The sequence below is a fragment of the Primulina eburnea genome, chromosome 13 (genome assembly GCF_022965805.1).
Source record: "Primulina eburnea isolate SZY01 chromosome 13, ASM2296580v1, whole genome shotgun sequence".
Lineage (NCBI taxonomy): Eukaryota > Viridiplantae > Streptophyta > Magnoliopsida > Lamiales > Gesneriaceae > Primulina > Primulina eburnea.
Window position 1 is genome coordinate 27,027,986 of NC_133113.1, and position 19,938 is coordinate 27,047,923.

The following is a 19,938-nucleotide window of genomic DNA, read 5'->3' on the forward strand; positions in this document are numbered from 1 at the left end:
CCCTTGTCCTTGAGTAAGAATTGTCTTGACATTTGAATATTGACACTTACCATGAATGAGGCAAGGAGAGACCAATTTCTTAATTTGGCATGATTAAACTTGTTACTATGTTAAAACCATTGGATATTCCGACTGTTAAACTAGCTCTCCGTTTCATCTACGTACCCATCATGTTTTTTGGTTCTCTATTCTTTTGTTTGAGATATATTTATTTAGTCTTGTTGATCTCCTGTGTTATGTGAGTTCGCTTCCCCGCTGCTTGGATTATGTTTTTGTTGTGTGTGGATGTTCACTTGCATAGCAACTGTGAGGTTCAATTGATTCATTCTTCTCTTGAGAAATAATTTATACTCAGCCTGTTAATTTCATTGATTGTTCTGTATAATTCAGGAGTTACGCATGGCAAGCTTGATAGAATCAGTTTTCCGGTAGTTTTAACTAATTTTTTAAGGAACGATGATATATTAGAAGATTTAAATTTAATATTTACTAAAGTGGACAATTATTAATCAATTGCTATGCAAGTGAACATGCACAGAATTTTTGCATGGAGGTTTTAAAAACTGTCAATCCTGCCAATTCATCCCAATTCTTGTGAGGGTTTTCAATTGTGTCTGACCAGTTTATGCATGGAAAAGGATGCAGGATGAGTGTGACCGAAGCTAAGTGTCTTAAAAAAAATGGAAAGTGGGAGCAATATTGAGAAATGATTGTGTTAAACGGGTTGTGCAGTGATTAGATGAATATTTGTTTTTGGAATATCAGGGACGTAGGTTCAGCTACACGAAGGGGATTCATTTGAGCCGTTTTACAAAAGCAGAAGCCAGACATAGTTGTTTCTCTAAGAAATTAGAAGATAGGTGGTGGACAAAAGATTTATTACTAGTGTATGGAAATCACGGTTTGTAGATTGGGTTACCTTACCGACAATTGGTTGTCAGGGGGGATATTGGTTATGTGGGATCCAAGAGTGGTTTCAGTGAAAGACAGTTTGATTTGAGAATGTGTGGCTGAAGCACAAGAGTTTCAAACCATCAATTTTTTCATGGTGGAATAATGCAGAATTTCAAGGATGGGAGGGGTACAGGTTTATGAGAAAACTCGAAGCTATTTAATGTTGATCTTCGAAGATGGAATGATGAGGTTTTCTGGGTGGTGGAGGTGAGAGAGGCTGAAATGAGATTAAAAAATTAGAAGGTTGGATGAGTTGGAGAGTGAGGGGCAGGGATCTGAGAAGACAACAACTGAGAGGAAGAAAGCAAAATGAGTGGTAGAAGAAATGGTGTGTCGAAGGAATTAGACGAGCAATCAAAAAGCCAAGGTTAAATGGGTGAAAGAAGGGGATCACAATACAAAGTTTTGAATCAAAGGAAGAGTAAGGCTACCATCAATAAATTGAAAAGGGATGACGGGTCGGTTACCGTTGATGAGGATCAAATAGTATCCACTATCCATCATAGTTAAATTTTTCGAGGAGTTGTACAGTAAAAACAGAGACAAGAGGATGAGGTATTCAAGGAGTATAGTGGTGCCCCATTGATAGTGAGTTAAGTTTAGAGCTTGAGGAACCCTTGTCAGAAGATGAGGTCAAGAAGACAGTGTTTGAGTGTAATGGTTGTAAGGCTCCGGGACCAGATAGATTTACCTTGGCGTTTTTCAGGATTGTTGGGATATTGTTAAAGGAGACATAATGAAAGTCTTCAGTGAGTTTTCCGAAGGGGTATTACAAATGATATTGCTAATGAGACATACATCTGTTTGATCCCAAAGAAACAAGATTTGATCAAGGTTAAAGACTTAAGACTTATAATTTTTGCTATTCGTCTGTATAAGATAAGAACTAAAGTATTATCTGCAAGGACGAAGAATGTTTCGTCGTACACAATATCAGAATCTCACAAAGCATTCGTTGAGGGGAGACAAATACTTAACTGTTGTCTTATTGCAAATGAAATAGTGGAAGAAAGAAGGTGGAAACCCAAAAATAGAGGGGGTTGGGTATTGAGAATTTTTGTTTGAGGAATAGGACCATGTTGAGGAAATGGTGGTGAAGGTTTTACACAGAAGACGAGATGTTGTGAAATAAGATTATATTGAGTAAATACGAGTTACGAAATAATGGATGAGACATGGGTTTAGCAAGAAACATTACGTTCAGATGCCCATGGAAGCTTATTTCTAGATCTTACCCGACTTTTCATCAATTAGTGAGAACAGTGGTTAGAGGAGGTACCAAGGTCAGGTTTTGGGAGAAAGGTGGTGGGTGGGATTTTTCGTTTCGGGATCTTTATCTGTCTTTATTTCAGTTTTTTTCGTTTCATGATATGCCTATATCTTATTTTGCTTTATTTGATAATTTGTTCTCTTCCCCATCACGAGACTTGCATTTTCCGAAGGTTTTGAGGGATGGGGAGTAGTGTGAGTTAAGTGCGTTATTAGGAGATTTAAATAGGTTCGGGTTGATTGAAGGGGTAGATGATGTCCGAGTGTGGGGTGGCATCCGCTAGGTATCTTTTCAATCGAATATTTCTCCGTGTCTTCTTTTTCGAGCAATAGTTTTCCCGTTTTTCCATTTTACATGTTATTTGGAAAGCTCTAGTTCCAACAAAAAATCAAGTATTCTAACGTACAACGGTTCTGGGCAAGTTGACCTCGGAGATTATGCAAAAGAGATGGTCCATGTGTGCTCTGTGTCCAAATTGGTGTGTATTGTGTCGGAAAGACATGGAGGCGCAAGATCATATGTTGATCATTGTACATTCACGAGTTGGTTGTGGGTGAGAGCTTTAGAAGAACTGAGATTGGTTTGGGTGGTGCCGAAATCAACGCAAGATTATTCGATACAGATATTAGATAGTTTCTTGGTGAGAGAGGCGACATTTTTTGAAAGTGGTGGTTCATGGCATATGGTCGTTTGCGTGGATAGAGAGAACTAGAAGAATTTTTGACAACGTTGAAGATGCTAGTCCACTTATTATAATTAAAAGTTAAAGATTTAATAAAAAATAATTTATTATGGGAAAAAAAAGAGTTATGCAAGGGGAAAAAAGAAAGTAAAATCACTAATCCTATCAACAGTAAATATAACTCCAGTCATATGCCATAAACTTAAATATTTTCCCAACACTTTCTAGTTAACTCTTCTATATTTTCAAAAATCCTTTTATTTCGCTCTATCCAGATTGACCTACAGATATAATGAACTGCCACTTTTCAAAAAATTATACTCTCCTGCCAAGATTGGGTCCAAGACATGCAGCAAAAAGTCGTGTGAAGATCTTAGAAAATACACCCAAACTAGACCCAACTCCAAAGCTCTCTACCAAAGACAGCTCGTGAAAAGACAATGTATAAGTATGTGATCCAGAGTCTCCACCTCTTTCCAACAAAGCACACACCAGTTCAGATAAAAAGCACATGTAGACCATCTTTTTTGCAACGGATCACAAGTTGGCTACTTACCCAGAACTGTTGTCCACAAGAATACTTGTATCTTTGGTGGGATCAGTACTTTCCAAATAACATGAAAAAGAGGAAAATCATTGATCGGAAAGAATGACATAGAAAGATTTAACATAAAAATCCTTGAAGAATACCCTTCCTAAACTCTAAAGTTTACGCCCTTTTCATCCAATCCGACCTTCTCTAAAGCCCTAGCAAAGAACTCAACTCATTCACTTCATCATCCCCGAGGTCCTTCCGAAAGTGCAAAACCCAAGAAAAAGAAATAGAAGATTCCTCCAACTGAATATCATTCACTTCATCATCCCCGAGGTCCTTCCGTAAGTGCAAAACCCAAGAAAAAGAAATAGAAGATTCCTCCAACTGAATAAAGTGGGATATAAGCTTGTTGTGAATAGAAGAAGTTTGAAATAAAGAAGGATAAAGATCTTGAAAAGACAAATCTCCCTGCCATCTATCATCCCAAAATCTGATTTTATTACCATTTATAGCCACTGCCCCCACCATCGGGTGAGAAACATGACAAGTCATAGAAACAAACTTTCACGGGATTCTAAACGTACATTCCTTGCTAAATCCGCATTCCATCAATACCATATTTTCTCACAATAATCTTATTCCATAACTGCACCTCGACAGAACATCTCCACCACCAATTCCCCAAGAGGGCCTTATTGCTCAAAAAAATATTCCCAATACCCAAACCCTTTTTTTTTTCTGTTTACAGACATGCTCTCACGCAACCAAATGAACATGCAAATCTCCATAAGCTCTGTCCCATAAAAAATCCCTCATAATCTTTTCCATAGCCTCCGTTACACCTCTTGGTACCCTAAAAATAGAAATGAAGTACATTGGAAGAGTATTCATCACTGCTGAAATCAGAGTTAATCTACCCTCTAGACAAAAAGTTTTCTTCCAACTCGATAATTTTTTTGGCTTCTTAGACAAGAAAGGTTCCTAGAATGAAGTTTTCAAAGAATTTCCACTTAGTGGAACCCCTAAATATCTATAGGCCAAATCTCCCTCCCACATCCTATCTCTCTAGCTAATCCTTCCACTTCTACTTCTTCACAACTGATGCCATATTGATCTTTAATCCTGACATTCATCGAAATGAATTTAGTATCTCCACCAAAAACGTAGATGACTATCATTCTGAACAAAAAACAACGTATCATACACAAATTGAACGTGTGGGTGTTGGCAAATCATATATCCATTTTATTGTTAGGGAAGAAAGAAATGTCGGTACATAATCGTATAGATCGAGGGCAAGCTACTCATGCATTTCAGAAAGCTAATCAAGCACCGAGGAAGCCGACAACACATCATATTGCCTAGTGGATATGATTTGTGGGGGTGGAAGTGTTTGGAAAATCATATATCCAATTTATTACAAAGAAATGTCAGTACATCACCATATAGATCGAGGGCGAGTTACTCATGCATTTCAGAAAGCTAATCAAGCACCAAGGAAGCCGATGTTCAGGAATAGTGAAGCTAAGGTTCATAGTTGTCATAGGCGAGGACCCTACACCTAGGGTCATCTCAGGCGTAGTGATTCACAAAGGCGAGCCTTGGAAGTTCACTCAGGCGCGCTTTATTGATTTTTTTAATCACTTGTTTAAAACAAAAAACCCAAACCCAAACACGAACATTAGCAACCCAACGCTGGAATCAGAAGAAGAGAGCGCTGAACAGAAGAACGAGGTGAGGGCATCTACATCTAAAACAATCAGAAAAAGACCGATTTAACATCTTTTGGATGTAGAGGAAGAAGAAATTGATGTTGATCAAGAAAATTATGAGGACCAAGAAGAATACAAGTCCGTAAGTAGTAGGGACAGATGATTCGATGGTAGAATATGAATTTGATTTGAATAATTGAAGAATTTTAATGACGTCACTGATTACTATGAACTTATTAATTATTTTTTGTTTTGAGTGACATTGTGACTTAATTATTTCATATTTTAATATATTTTTTAAAAAAATAAAAAATTTGCGCCTTGCTTCGGTGAGGCACGAGCCTCGCCTTGCGCCTTAGGCTCCATGACGCTTGTGCGCCTTGCGCCCTTGACAACTATGCTAATGTCAAACACTAGTAATTGCAAGGGCATGAACTGGAGTGAATCACTAACTATTACCAAATAGTAGGTGAATATTACGTGGAGTTTGTTCTGGTTGTTTTTGGCAAGACAGTGATCGGTGGATTGAAAATTTTCCACTCCTAGCTAACAAGGTTGTGTGGTGGCTTAACAATGAAGAAGATTCTATTTTTATTTGAAGTTGAGGAGATGTTTCCTTGAAAGGAGAGTTACTTTGTCTTTTGAAAGATGGAATCAAGAGATTAACAGGATAGAGTTAGTGTGTAAATGTTGTAATAGTTGGGTCAGGATTTTTTTCTCCGTTGGAACTTGTGGTCGACAGATATGTTTACAAGTATCGGGGATCAATGTGGAGGTTTGTTGGAAATTAGCAATGACACTGCCTTGCTTAAGGATCAATCAGCAGCTTAGATCAGAGTGACATGGCCTGAAGGTGGTTTCATTAATAATGTGATGCAAGTCTCATCATAGGTTTGTCTTTTAGATATCCGGTTAGTGGTGGACTCGGTTGATATTGCAGCTTATGAGATCTATGAACGCCAATCTTTTACCTAGGTGGTGGTTAATGGTGCGAGAGTGATGGTTGTGTGGGGGAATTTGATCGATTTTCGTAAAGATAATGATGGGGTAAACTGTTGTAACTGAACATGAGCCGAGAATAGAGGAAATAGTTACCAAGACAGCAAGTGTGTGGGGTCCTTGAAATGGATGGTAAGTCTTCTTCAACATATCGTACGGAGACAGAGGTTTTGGCCATATTCGTAATATTGACGATACGGATGTGTTAGTGAATGATAAACAACTTCAAGAATGCTATAAAGAGCTATAAAGAAAATGAGGCATGTCCAACAAGTAATTTCTTCGGGTCGGCACCATTATTAGGAGGCAGACATAATAAGGTTCTAAAGAGGATTATCCCTGTATGGATTGGTGACTTTAAATTGGTGACTTTTGAAGAGGTTCTATTCAGATTATGAACAAGCCAGACATTGGGATCGAAGACGGGACTAGCTTAGGGGAGGGGAATAGGGGGTCGATGCATACTTTGTGTAATGTTTACTGTCAATGTTCTAAAATTCGTTAGGTGCTAGTTGGGCACCAGACCATCGCCTAGGCGGGGACCGGGCGCCTCTAATTGGATTCTATCGTATCAACATAATAAATCACATACTAGAACTTCAACACAATAATATCAAATTTAAAACGCGTTCAAAATATTCCCTACATAATCTATTGTATCATCTCAATAAATAAGAAAAAATTCAGATTTCTTCCACACTTCACATTTAAATGTAGGAAGCCTTAATTTAATGATTACACTGCTAATTGAACATCACAAATTTACTCCACTTCTTCTCCGAAATTTTCAATGACTTGTTCATCGGACGCAAACTCAATATCATCCTTTTGATCCTCTTCTTCTTCTCCGCATTCAAAATTATCCTCGCTAAGTTATCTAACTCTAGAGCTTCTTCGGGGTTGTAAATTTTCATCTTCCCCATAGTTGTCAAGGGCGCAAGGCGCACCAAGGCGCACAAGGGCTCTGGAGCCTGAGGCGCAAGGCGCAAGGCGAGGCGCGCGCCTTACCGAAGCAAGGCGCACGTTTTTAATTATTTAAAAAAATATATTTATCTTAGAATAATATATTAAAATATGAAATAATTAAGTCACAATGTCACACAAAACAATAAATAATTAATAAGCTCATAATAATAAGTAACAAGATTAAAATTCTTCAATCATCTAAATCAAGTTCATCTTCTTCCATCGAATCATCAGAGTCCCTAGAACATTCGGACTTGTATTCTTCTTGATCTTCACCACTTTCTTGATCAACATCAATTTCTTCTTCCTCTTCATCCAAAAGATGTGAAATTGGCCTTTTTCTGGTTGTTTTGGATGTAGATGCCCTTACCTCGTTTGAAGAAGATGAAGCACGAGATCTAAAACCATAAATCGGTTCCCCAACCCCAGCCGCTCGGCCTACATCACCCCATGTCAAATCATCATCCCCAAAGACTAGATTATTTTCTTCATTGTCCAATCCCCCCATCAACCATTCATTGCTATCATCGATATCATCCAATGAAATAGGATCAATTTTGTCCCGCAAATCATATCGACGTTTCAATGCCCTGTTATATTTAATGAAGACTAGATCATTCAAACGCTTCTGCGCCAACCTGTTTCTTCTTTTCGAATGAAGCTGCAAAAATTTTAAAATACATTCATCCTTCATGAATTGTTCGAAATAATAACTACAATTAATATGTCAAGACTCAAGAGTATCTATTTAATGTTAAAATTTAAATACTTACATGCTGAAACATACTCCAGTTCCGCTCACAACCAGAAGCACTGCACGTAAGACTGAGAATTCTAACAGCAAAATCTTGCAATTGTGGGGTCGTAGAACCATAAGCCAACCACCATTCAGCTGTCAAATGAGATAAACAAAATTTCGAAGTTAAAATTCTTAAAGTTTTCAACAATATGTTATGATCTTGAAATAAAAAACAAGAATTAATTACCTGGTGATAATTTATTTCTATGTCTAATAGCCATAGAACCGCCAAAAAGCCCATCAGCATTTTTATATTTTGAGAGTTGATATGTGATTTTATCTTGAACGTCAACATCTTCACACATCTTTTCAACACACTCGTACAACCCCTTCATAACTTCAGCATCTTTTTCTATCTCTGGATTCGTATAAAAGAATTCCGGGTTCAAAAAGTAACCAGCTGCATGCAAAGGCTTATGAAGCTGATCCGTCCACCTTTTATCAATGATTTCAAAAATCTTCTGGTACTTCTCTTCATTGTTGTTGAAAGCCAAAGCAATAGCCTCCTTAGCTCGATCCATAGCCTCGTATATATACCCCATGGCAGGTTTTTTTTCACCATCAACTAATCGAAGCACTTTAATAATTGGGCCACCAACTTTAATGGCATAAACAACATGATTCCAAAACGAAGGCATCAATATAATCTCTGTTGCACGTTTACCTTCTACCTCCTTCGCAAATCGACTCGTGTTCCACTTTTCTGAAGTGAACATCTTTCTTAAATTCACCTTCTGTTTTTGAAACCTTTTTAAAGTCAAAAAAGCAGTGGCAAAACGAGTTTTCCCAGCCCTAACCATTTCTCTTTGACCTGTGAATTCTCTCATCATGTTCAAGACTTGTGGCCTATTATATATATAGCCATTCACCATCATCCCCCTTTCATAAACCTTCTTCATTACAGGAATTTTGAACAAATCTTCAAGCATTAAATCCAAACAATGGGCAGCACATGGAGTCCAGAATATGTGTGGAAATCTTATCGTCAAATACTTCCCTGCATATTAAAGATTAATGTTATTGCTTATAAATAAAAAATTTAATACTTATTACAAAGTAATATCTTGAATTCACATTTCATACCTGCTGAAATATTTGCAGAGGCATTATCTGTAACCAGTTGAACAACATTCTTTGGACCAATTTTCTCCACATACTTTTCAAGTAAGTCAAACAACTTGAGACCGGTATGAGAAAAGCCGGATGCATCCACAGATTCCAAAAATATTGTCCCTCTTGGACCGTTCACCAAAAAATTAATTAAAGTTCTATTTTTTCCATCAGTCCATCCGTCAGCCATTAATGAACATCCATATTTTTTATAGTCTGCCTCGTACTCTTTCAAAAGGATTTTCGTACTTTGTATTTCTTTATTTAAATAAGTTACCCTAACTTCATGGTAACTTGGGGGCTTCCAATCATGAGTACAATAAGATGAAGCTCTACAAAATTCCTTAAAACTATCATACTTTACAGCATTGAACGGAATACCTGCATCGTACATCCATTTGACAAAATACTGTACCACAGAGTCTCTCACTTTTTTCTGACTCTCATCATATTTCTTTGAATCTTTTGCTCCTTTCTGCTTTCCTTGACTAACAACCTGATCCATATTGTTGACAAAAAAGTAATCAAGAGGACCAACCGTCTTTGTCTTTTGACTTGAGAAAACAGGGGGGATGGCGGCAGAACTCGCTGTTGAACTAAATATTGATTGTTTCCCTTTTCGAGGGATTGGAACCACATCATCTTCCAAAATTTCCAATTGCTCATCAAAATCATCAAAACTAGGATTCATGTCCATTTCCTGCTTGATTTTTTTTTTTTTTTGGAGATGTAAACTTGAATTTCAGTTCTAACATGCTCAGGGCATTTTTGACATGCTTTGGCATTTCGATGGCCTCCAGCAAGATGTTGCTTGAGACGAAAAATTCCTCCCTTGAGATTTTTGTCACAAAAAACACATTGCACGGAATTAGTGTCTTTTGGATTGATTAATTTCCCATAATTCCAGCCAGGATCTTTACGATTCTCCAAATTTTCAGAGGCAGACATTATCCTGGAGAAAATATTGCAACATATTAATTAATAATTCGGTATATATACAATAACATAATTTATAAAAAAAACCCGAGGTAGACATGACCACAATCTCAGTTTATGGCAATCAAAGTAGTTAAAAGATATTTCTCAATTATTCGTAGGTCATTCATCCACATCAAAGTTCTAATATTCATCTTCTCAAATATCAGATCTTACAATCAAATATTTCACAATTAAATATTTTCGAGTCTCGTGATCAAAATATTTAAGGTTTCACGATCAATTAATTAATATTTATTTACTTTTTTATTTAAGGTAAAAATTTATTTTTGAAAAAAGCTAACATGGAGCATGGTGGGATGCGGTTGGCAGCCACCACCGCGCTGCATGTAGCAATATATTTTTTAAAAAAAATAAAAAAGTGGAAAATTCGAGAGACAATTTGTAAAATAACATCATTGCCAATTATTTTCTAAAGATGAGCTATGATACTCTCGAACATACACATAGTTATTGGATTTATCATGCCATAAAAAATATATTAAACTCTTAAAGGTAGTGGGATCCCTGGTTTGTCTAAATATTAAAAAATATTAAAAGATATTAAAGGCAGTCCAATTGATATTATTGATTACGTGTTCCGGTTGCATGGATTCAAGACATGTGTAGTTTTAAATTTCATTTTAATTTAATAAAGCGGTCCAATCAAATATGCTTTGATTTCTGCATGCCTTTCTCCCAGTTCTCTATCTTTCTTTGCACATGTGCTACATTCTTTAATATGAATTCTAAAAGAGGTACCGGCACTTCTGCTTTTAAAAAGTAAAAATAGAAATAAGATATCGACAATATCAAGAACCGATACCTGAGCTTCTTCAATAACTGGTTCTTGACCTTTCTCTTGTCTTATTCACGCTGCCGTCACTCGTCACGTTTTTGGCTGTATTGTGTGGTAGTCTTCACAGCTTTGTCGCTTATATAATTTCTTACATAGGCTGCTAGGGTTTGGGATTGGGCTGGGCTTTTTACCTTTAAGTTTATATTAAAAAAAAAACAGAACAGAATTTAAAAAAAAAAACAATCTCAGGCGCGCCTAAGGCGCGCCCGAGAGCCCTTCCAAGGCGAGCCCAGGCGCGCGCCTGGGCTCGCCTTTGTAAATCGTTGCGCCTGGGATTGTCCCAGGCGCAACACCCGCGCCTGGTGGCGCCTCTCGCCTCAAGGCGAGAGGCGCTCGCCTTTGACAACTATGATCTTCCCCAGTTGTTTCATCAACTATTTGCCATGTGAGCCCTGAACCTGGTTCAACTTCATTTTCTTCCCACCCATCCACAATCCAATCTTGTGCATTTGAAGGTATGCAGACCGAAGGATAGGGGTGGGCTAGGTTTGGGGAACATTGGTTTGAGAAACAAAGCGTTGCTAGGGAAATGGTGGTGGCGAGGTATGGAGGGAAAGGAGCAGTTGTGGATGAACGTAATTAAGAGCATTTATGGTCTTCAAGTTAATGGATGGGATTTGGGTTTGGCCAGAAACTCGACTTCTAGAAGCCTTTGAAAATTTATTTCTCGTTCTTTCCCGACAATTCAACTGTTGAGTGGGTGGGTTTTGAGAGAAGGTAATTCCATTAGGTTTTGGGAGGATGTTTGGGGGGGAGGGGGTCCTTGTTTCAAAGTTCGATTTCCTTCTTTGTTTTCGATTTGTACCGTCGTCAATAAACCTATTCGTCATTTTATTGAGGTTTTGAGTTAGGAAACAGTCGTCATTTTCGTTGGGATGTGCGTTTTAGGAGACATCTTAATGACAGAGAGTTGGGGGAGTTTGGTAATTTATTGGGTGTCATTCATTCGGTTACTATCGAGTTGGGTTCGGAGGATATAAGGGTGTGGTTGGGAGATTCTTTGGGTCTGTTCTCAGTTCGTTCTTTTTACGAGTCATTCTTTCCTTTCCATAACTTTCCTGTTTTCCGCCCATATATTCATATTTGAAAAGTTCCTATCCCGCAAAAGATTCAAATTTTCTCGTGGACTGTCGCTTTGGGCAAGTTACAGACCTCTGATTCAGTACAAAGAAGATGGCCATCGTGTGCTTTACGGCCACAGTGGTGCTGCTTATGTCAAAACAACGAAGAGGATCAGGATCATTTATTGGTGCATTGTTCTTTCTCAAGAAACATTTGGATTAAGGTGATGCGAGAGTCGAAATTTTTTTGGATTTTTCCGAGGAGGGCCAAAGATATGTTTATCATAGATCCGGGATTTTGAAAGGGGGCTACCGTGAATACTTTCTGGTATACGGTCGTTCATTACACATTCTGGACAATATGGCTAGAGAGAAACAACAGAATTTTAAGTAATTCGTCTACCTCGGAGGACAAAGTTTGGGAAATGCTGAAATTAAGGGTCGCACAGTCAACAAGGAATATCAAAGAATTAGGTCATCTAGCTATTTCAGATGTGGTTAGGGATTGGAGTTTTGCAACGCTTTGATTTTTATGTCATACTCACTTTTACTTAGCGGAAAACTCTTCCGCGTCCTTTGTAATGGACCTTTATAATTACAATTGAATAAATTTATGTTTTCTATCAAAAAAAAATCTTGTGCATTTGAAGCATCTTTTTCAATAAGGACGTCGACATTTTTTTCTCTCTCTTCTTGGCTTGTTAAACAATCTAGCATTAAATTGGACAAATACTAGTTCAAACTCATCGGCATGCGAAACTTCCATAAAGAGCAAAACTTTCATGCATTCAAAAATCCTTGTTGCGACCTCTCCATAAAGAGCAATAAAACTATCTTTGTAGTAGAAGTGGGGATTCAACAAAACGGGAGATGTAAATATTTCCCATCAGGTCTTCTCGATTTCTTTGGTGCTGCGTTAGATTTAGGGCAGCCTCTTTTCAACCTTTAATTTTTTAATTGGGCTTTAAGATACTAAAACCTCAAACAATTTTTTTTAAAAAAAATCAGGCCTATGTAAGGGTATCTAGGCCCCGCCTAGGCCAGCCCAGGAGCGCCTAGGCGCCTAGGCTGGTCGCCTAGCATCTTATCGGTGCGGTAGGTCGCCGGCTGCCTAGGCCGCAATTTAGAACACTATTTGCTATATAAGGAAATATCATACAAAAGTTGACAATGCCACATTCTTTGATGGTGATTTCTCAAGGGGAGGTCCCATGAGGCAGGGGGATCGATCGTTGGGTGGTGAAGGTCTGGGGGAGTTGGTAGACAAAATACTTAATGACTCGAATGGAGGTAGTTCTTAAGAATGCTTTGAGTCTTTCGTGTCCGATAGTCCTATATCATTTAGGTCAGATATTTCAGTACCAGATGAGGTGGGCATGGAGGATATTAAGGGTCTATTTGCATCTTCTCCGGATTCTATGCAAATGCGCAAGCTGAGTCACGAGGAGTATTAGAAAACTAAAGTGTGAGAGGCTCTTTCTTTTTCTCTGTCGTCACGTTTGAAAAATCCTTCCATCTTAATTTTCTATTTCCTTTTGGGGTTGTCTAAAGGTGTACTAGGTGAGGGGGATCAGCCACTTATGGTTGTAAAGCCGGGTAAATTGGTGGATAGTTTTAGTGTGGGTGAGCATGGGAGAATATTTCAAGGGGAAATGCAGGATTTGACAGTGCAAGCGGCAGGCTTGGTTGGCCATGTTGAGTGTCTTTTGAAGATGGGGGTTGAGAAGGTGTTTTTAGTGAACAAAAGAGGGGAAAATGTCGAGAAATAACAACTACAGAGAAATAAAAAATCTGAACGTCGGGATAAATTATGATGAAGGATCGACTCGTAGGGACTTCACATTGGTTAAATGAAGATTTGTTCTTGGAATATTAGGGGAGGTGGGTCGGGTAGGCGAAGGGGATTGATTTTAGCAGTTATGCGATAGGAAAGGCTGGACGTAGTCATTTTATAAGAAATTAAAAGGGAGTCGGTGGATAGGAGTTTTGTTACTAGCTTGTGGAAGACGAGGTTTGTTGAATGGTTATTATTATCAGCTATAGGTAGATCAGGAGGCATCTTGGTGATGTGGGACCCGAGATTGGTTTTTGGTAAGGATAATATGATTGGGGAGTTCTCGGTTTCCATGGAAATTGAAAAGGGCGGTGATACTCAATGGTGGTTTTCAACAATTTATGGACCATGTAATCCTAGAGATAGACGAACCATTTTGGGATGAATGGCATGGCTGCGAGTAATTTATGGTGAGAAATGGTGTTTGGGAGGAAACTTCAATGTTGTTTGATCACAAAGTGAAAAGATGAATAACATATACATAACTACGAGCATGAAATGTTTTGATACATTGTGTAGAAAAGATGAAGTGTTTATAGAAAAGATTTCAAGTGTATATTTTTGTAAATATCGATTAAGTTAGAATTAGAAGATTTGATATGATATTTTATACTTTTAGAATGATACAATAATATTTTTTTGTTTCCTTAAATTTATGGGATTGCATTCTAATGTAATATATAAATGATGTCGCGTCGTATTCATTAATAATATGTAGAATTCATTTTCTTCCTCAGCGTTTTTATGGTATTAGAGCCTAAGGCTTTTTCATGTCAATTTTTTCACTTCTGGTACAACCATGTCGACGGATTCAACAAAGTCCGATTCCTATGATTCCTCAAAAGCGCCTGTCAGCAATAACACTCCAGCTCCGATCACACCTCTATCCGGGAGCGATCTTTCATCTCTTCATACTACGGCAAACAAGCTCGACAGGAAAAACTACTTACAACGGGAACAATCTTACAGATTGTTTTCTGTGGACGTGGAAAATTGGGTTACGTCACCGGAGACCTTCCTTCTCCCAAGCAATCTGACCCATCGTATAAAATGTGGATGGCTGAAAATTCTATTGTTCTAGCGTGGCTGATCAACTCCATGGAGCCACAAATAAGCCGTCATTATATATGGTTCCAGACAACAAAATATGTTTGGATGAAGCCCATCGCATGTACTCAGGATCTCTGAAATGCGTTTCAAATATTTGAAATTCGGTCCAAACTCAAAGAAATGAAGCAAGGGTCGAAATCTTTAACCCGATATTTCACTGAAATTCAAGATGTGAAGACCATGCACCAGCCGAAATCACTCCATGCACCAGCCGAAATCACTCCAGCCGAAATCAACGCGGCGTCATTCATGGAGCCATCAACGCGGCGTCATTCAGGGAGCCATCAACGCGGCGTCATTCAGGGAGCGACTGGAGCCTACCTTGTAGAAGGTTTTCTTGTGCCTATATAAAGGAGGGCTCCTCATTCGAACTGGCATCCACTCTCGAAATCCTCTCTAGCAACGCTGTAGTCTCGAAGCTCTTCGCCCTCTAGAAGCTCTGCCGCAATCTCGCCGTTCGTGTTTACGTTTCTTTGAGCAATCGAAATACAGTAAGTGGTTTTTGCTACTATTTCAATTGGCATAATATTTTCGAAATATATTATTCGAAATAAGTGGGTTCTTGACTACTATTTTCGAAATAGCTATGACTTTGATAATTATATCGGCATGATATATTCGTTCTACGTCGTATGTAACCTTTCTTGGAAATTTCGTTCATTGAAAGTATGTTGAGTATTTGTAAAGCACTGTAATGATTCGACTTAGAAATGGTAAAGGAAATTCCGAACTTTGAAATCTTTGTTTAGGCCCTGATGCGGTGGGTTATAATAACCGTTCCTTTGGCCTCACCCCTTAGAGGAGTAACATATAGGGGACTGATCAGTTAAAAACCATCGAAAATGAGATGATTTCAGTGCTGTACCCGTTTTCTTTTATTTCGACATACTAAATATTGACATTGTGATAATTCGTTTATATGTATAACCTCGATATTTTCGTGCACGATTGGCCCCCATTTACTGAGTATTTCCTCCCAACATACTCACCCCTTACCTCCCCTCCCAGATAAGAATGAGAAGCAAATTGAGGATGAGGAGCAAGAATACTTTTGGGGATGGTGAAGAGGAGTCTATTTCGTGATCGATTGATTATTCAGTCTTATGATTTCAGTATTATGTATTTACGATTTCAGTATTATGTATTTACGCTTCCGCATTTTATTTCTATCGCATTGTAAAGACGATCATTGGCTATGAAAAAGACTGGTTATTTTGATCTACTACGAGGCTTGTTGTTTTGCAATTATGTGATTGCGAGATAACGCCGGTGTCGACTAACCCCGGTCTCGGGGCGTGACATTTAAGTGGTATCAGAGCAGCCAGGTTCATAATCCGGTTGGGGAAAGAAAATGTTCAAAAAAATTTTCGGTGGAATTTTATAAATCGGCCAATGCTATCCCCTCCGAAACGGCCCAACGATCAAGACTCCCCACCCTATCGGGAGCCCCAGTGAAAAATCGCGAAATTCCTTCGTTTAGGCCTCCGAAACCTCGATTTTGCCGTTTTAGGAAAGTTTCGTAACTCCTATAACTTTTCGTAGGAAACTCCGAATTTGATTCCGTCAACTGTTCTGGAATCCTCTCGACATATGCTTCGAACCCATATGTCTATCTCGAAACTTTCCATTTTTGGAAATTTTCGAAAAGTTTTCTTTATTTTCCGTTACTTGACTCTATACGACTCTGACATTTTTATTCTGGCCTATTTTTGATATTCTGAGCATTTCTCTTCTTTTTCCAGGAAATGGCTCGCACACGTTTGACTGCCCGTAAGAGTGTAGCTTCGATTACCCATAGAGAGACGTTCCAACTAGACAGTCCCCGACCTCGCCCGCGCGCCCAGTCCCTTCTACGTTTAGATGAGTTGGCTCCAGCACTCCACGATAGGACGGTTAGGAGGCTGAGAGCTAGCAATCTGCAGAGGAGGAAGCAAGTGGAGGATCTGACTGCCAAGCTATTGGCAGCAGAAAAGAGGATCGATCAGGTATATGAGATGTTCCAACTCGTTAATGAAGATAACGGCGAACTGCGAGAGTCCTTACAACTGACGAGGGGCCAAACCAAACGAGCTATGGATGAATTGGACCGACGTACCGTAGAATTGGCTGAAGCTCGTCACGCACGGGTAAGAGATAAGGAGAGAATGGAAGAGTCGTGGAAGGTGGTCATGCAATTGTCAGAAAATAACCAAAGGCTATCAAGGGAGATAGACGAAAGGAAGGCAAGGGAGAAGGCACTCATCCAGAAGGATCAAGCCAACTGCGCGCGTGCAAAGAATGAGTTGGACAACGCAATAGGGAAGATTCTGACTCATAAGGAACAGATTGCTGAATTAGAATCGGAGAATCAAAGTCTACAGATGCAGCTGGCAGAGTTTTTAGACCCGGAGATGCCGGAGGAGGATTCTGAGGAGGAAGAAGCCCCACCTGACGTAGCTGTGGGGAATGGAGAGATATCAGATTAGAATATTTTAGTGAACCATCTTTAGTTTATTTCCGTTGTCGCCATTTTCCATTCCAATAAATTCTCATTCAGTTGTTTATGTTTATTTGAGAAATCAATAAAAGTTGTTATTTCGATTACTTGTTGGCATCAATTTATTTTCGCACAAATTATTCAATGCATTCTATCAAATTTGTGCAACGAATATCTTAGAAACTTGTACACTTGTAGGAAATGGCCGGAAGACCTCCACGAGCCAATCGCAACCCACGGTACGCCAACAACCACAATGACAATAATGAGAATCCGAATCCTGACGGAAATCCACCGCCACCACCTCCCAGAATGGGCCTGAGCCAAGCAGATTTGATGGCTATAGCCACCATAGTGGCAACAACTATCCAGGGCTTGGGAAACCCCAATGGTAACGGTAATCAGCAGCCTCAACCACCACCGGCACAGAATGGAATCAAGTACCATTACGAGTCCCTTCGTAAGAACCGTTGCCCAGTGTTCAAGGGAGACGCCGACCCTGAAAGTAGCCAGAACTGGTTGAAAAGTGTGGAAACCCAGCGGCGATTATTAGAGATACCCGAGGCACTCAAAGTAGATGTAATAACACCATTCCTGGAAGATAAGGCGAGCAAGTGGTGGGAAACAGTCTCACCTACCCTGACAGCCGCCGGAGCAATCACTTGGCAACAATTCAGAGATGTCTTTCTCAAACAGTATTTCCCAACAGAAGTCAGACTACAGAAATTGAGCGAGTTTGAGAACTTCTCGCAAACTCCAGACATGTCAGTGGTAGATTACACCTCCCGATTCAATGACCTTGGAACTTATGCCCCGACAATCATGGCAGATGGAGTTCTGAAAATGCACAGATACAGAAAGGGATTGAGCAGCCGTATTCAGTCATCCTTAGCAGTTTATCAAACTACAAGCTTTGCTGATTTAATGGGAGCAGCAATAAGAGCTGAGACAGACATCAAGCGTCGTGAGGACGAGAACAGGAATAAACGGCCTCTTACTGGACAGCCATCTCAAGGGAAGCCACCATGCAAGAGACCAAATCAGTCCAACGGGTCATTCAAGGGTACCTCGTCCCACTCAACTTACCAAGAACCAAAGATGTGTCCCAAATGTAATAACCGTCATTCTGGAGAATGCCATAGACAGACAGGAGCATGTTTCAATTGTGGGAAATTAGGGCATCGAATCGCTAATTGTCCCGAGCCATTGAAGAGAGGCACCAAGCCTAATGCTGACGCTAACCCCAACAAGCCAAGGGAAAATAAGCCCAACGCTCGTGTGTTTGCAATAACCCAAGAAGAAGCAGATGATGCAAATGATGTCGTGGCAGGTACTATTTTTGTCAATGAAATGCCAGCTTATGTGTTGTTTGACAGTGGTGCTACTCATTCATTCATATCTAAAAGATTCACTAAGAAACTAGGGCTTACACCTGAATTACTAGTTGAACCATTTAGAGTAGCGACTCCTACTAGTAAGACAGTCGAAACACATAGAGTGCACCGAAAGTGTAAAATTTGTATCAATGAGCAACTATTCCAGGCAGAATTGATACAACTAAACATGGTGGAGTTTGACGTCATCTTAGGAATGGATTGGTTAGCAAGAAATAACGCGATGGTCGATTGCAAGGGAAAGAGTGTCAGACTCCGAACCCCGGACCAAAGAGAGGTCGTGTATCATGGCAAATCCAAGGAACGGAAGTCACTCCTTTCCGCATCCCAAGCATGGAAAGCCGTGAAATCCGGAGCAGAGATCTATCTAGCAATGATTAACGTAGTGGAGGAAGAGATTGAACTTAAACCAGTGGATATCCCTATCGTACGAGAATTCCCAGACGTCTTTCCGGAAGAACTACCAGGGACAATCCCGGATCGTGAAATTGAGTTTGAAATCAACTTAGTGCCCGAAGCAGCACCCATCTCCAAGGCACCATACCGAATGGCACCAGCTGAACTTAAGGAGCTAAAAGAGCAACTTCAAGAATTGCTAGACAAAAAGCAGATTCGACCAAGTGCGTCTCCATGGGGAGCTCCAGTACTTTTTGTCAAGAAGAAAGATGGGAGCATGAGACTGTGCATTGACTATAGGGAATTGAATAAGATCACTATCAAGAACAAGTACCCTCTTCCAAGGATAGATGACCTGTTTGATCAGCTTAAGGGAGCCACAGTGTTTTCCAAATTGGATTTGAGAACGGGCTACCACCAATTGAAGGTCAGAGCTGAAGACATCCCAAAGACGGCCTTTCGGACAAGGTATGGACACTACGAATTCACAGTGATGCCTTTTGGTCTGACGAACGCACCAGCAGCCTTTATGGACCTAATGAACAGAGTATTCAAGCCGTTCCTAGACCGGTTCATAGTGGTATTCATCGACGACATCCTTGTCTACTCTCCTAGCAAAGAAGATCACGAAGAGCATCTCCGCCTCACCCTACAAACTTTAAGGGAGAAAGAACTCTATGCCAAGTTCAAGAAATGCGAATTCTGGCTAAACAGTGTGTCCTTTTTAGGGCATGTGATATCGGAAGCAGGAGTATCAGTAGATCCAAAGAAAGTGGAGTCAATTCTAGATTGGCCGAAACCGAGAA

General features: G+C 39.5%; 2 protein-coding genes across 2 annotated transcripts in view; one reads left to right on the forward strand and one right to left on the reverse strand.

The window, feature by feature from the left end:
* Positions 1 to 19,938, forward strand: part of LOC140810716 (protein CHROMATIN REMODELING 5-like) — a 45,523-nt gene that overhangs the window by 13,798 nt on the left and 11,787 nt on the right.
* LOC140810718 (uncharacterized) lies at positions 991 to 11,215 on the reverse strand. Its single transcript, XM_073168596.1, has 5 exons — positions 10,829 to 11,215; positions 9,001 to 9,979; positions 8,105 to 8,914; positions 7,892 to 8,010; positions 991 to 7,779 (listed from the first exon to the last, which is right to left on the reverse strand). The coding sequence occupies exons 2-5, from the start codon at positions 9,722 to 9,724 to the stop codon at positions 7,309 to 7,311; spliced, it is 2,124 nt and encodes a 707-aa protein (XP_073024697.1). The 5' UTR covers positions 9,725 to 9,979; positions 10,829 to 11,215; the 3' UTR covers positions 991 to 7,308.

Excerpts from the sequence above, each read along its gene's own strand:
- LOC140810718 (XM_073168596.1), bottom strand. The coding sequence starts at position 9,724 with ATGGACATGAATCCTAGTTTTGATGATTTTGATGAGCAATTGGAAATT. Across the intron at positions 8,915-9,000 it reads CTCTGCAAATATTTCAGCAG|GGAAGTATTTGACGATAAGA; the intron begins GTATGAAATGTG and ends TTTAATATGCAG. Across the intron at positions 7,780-7,891 it reads ACTGGAGTATGTTTCAGCAT|CTTCATTCGAAAAGAAGAAA; the intron begins GTAAGTATTTAA and ends AAATTTTTGCAG.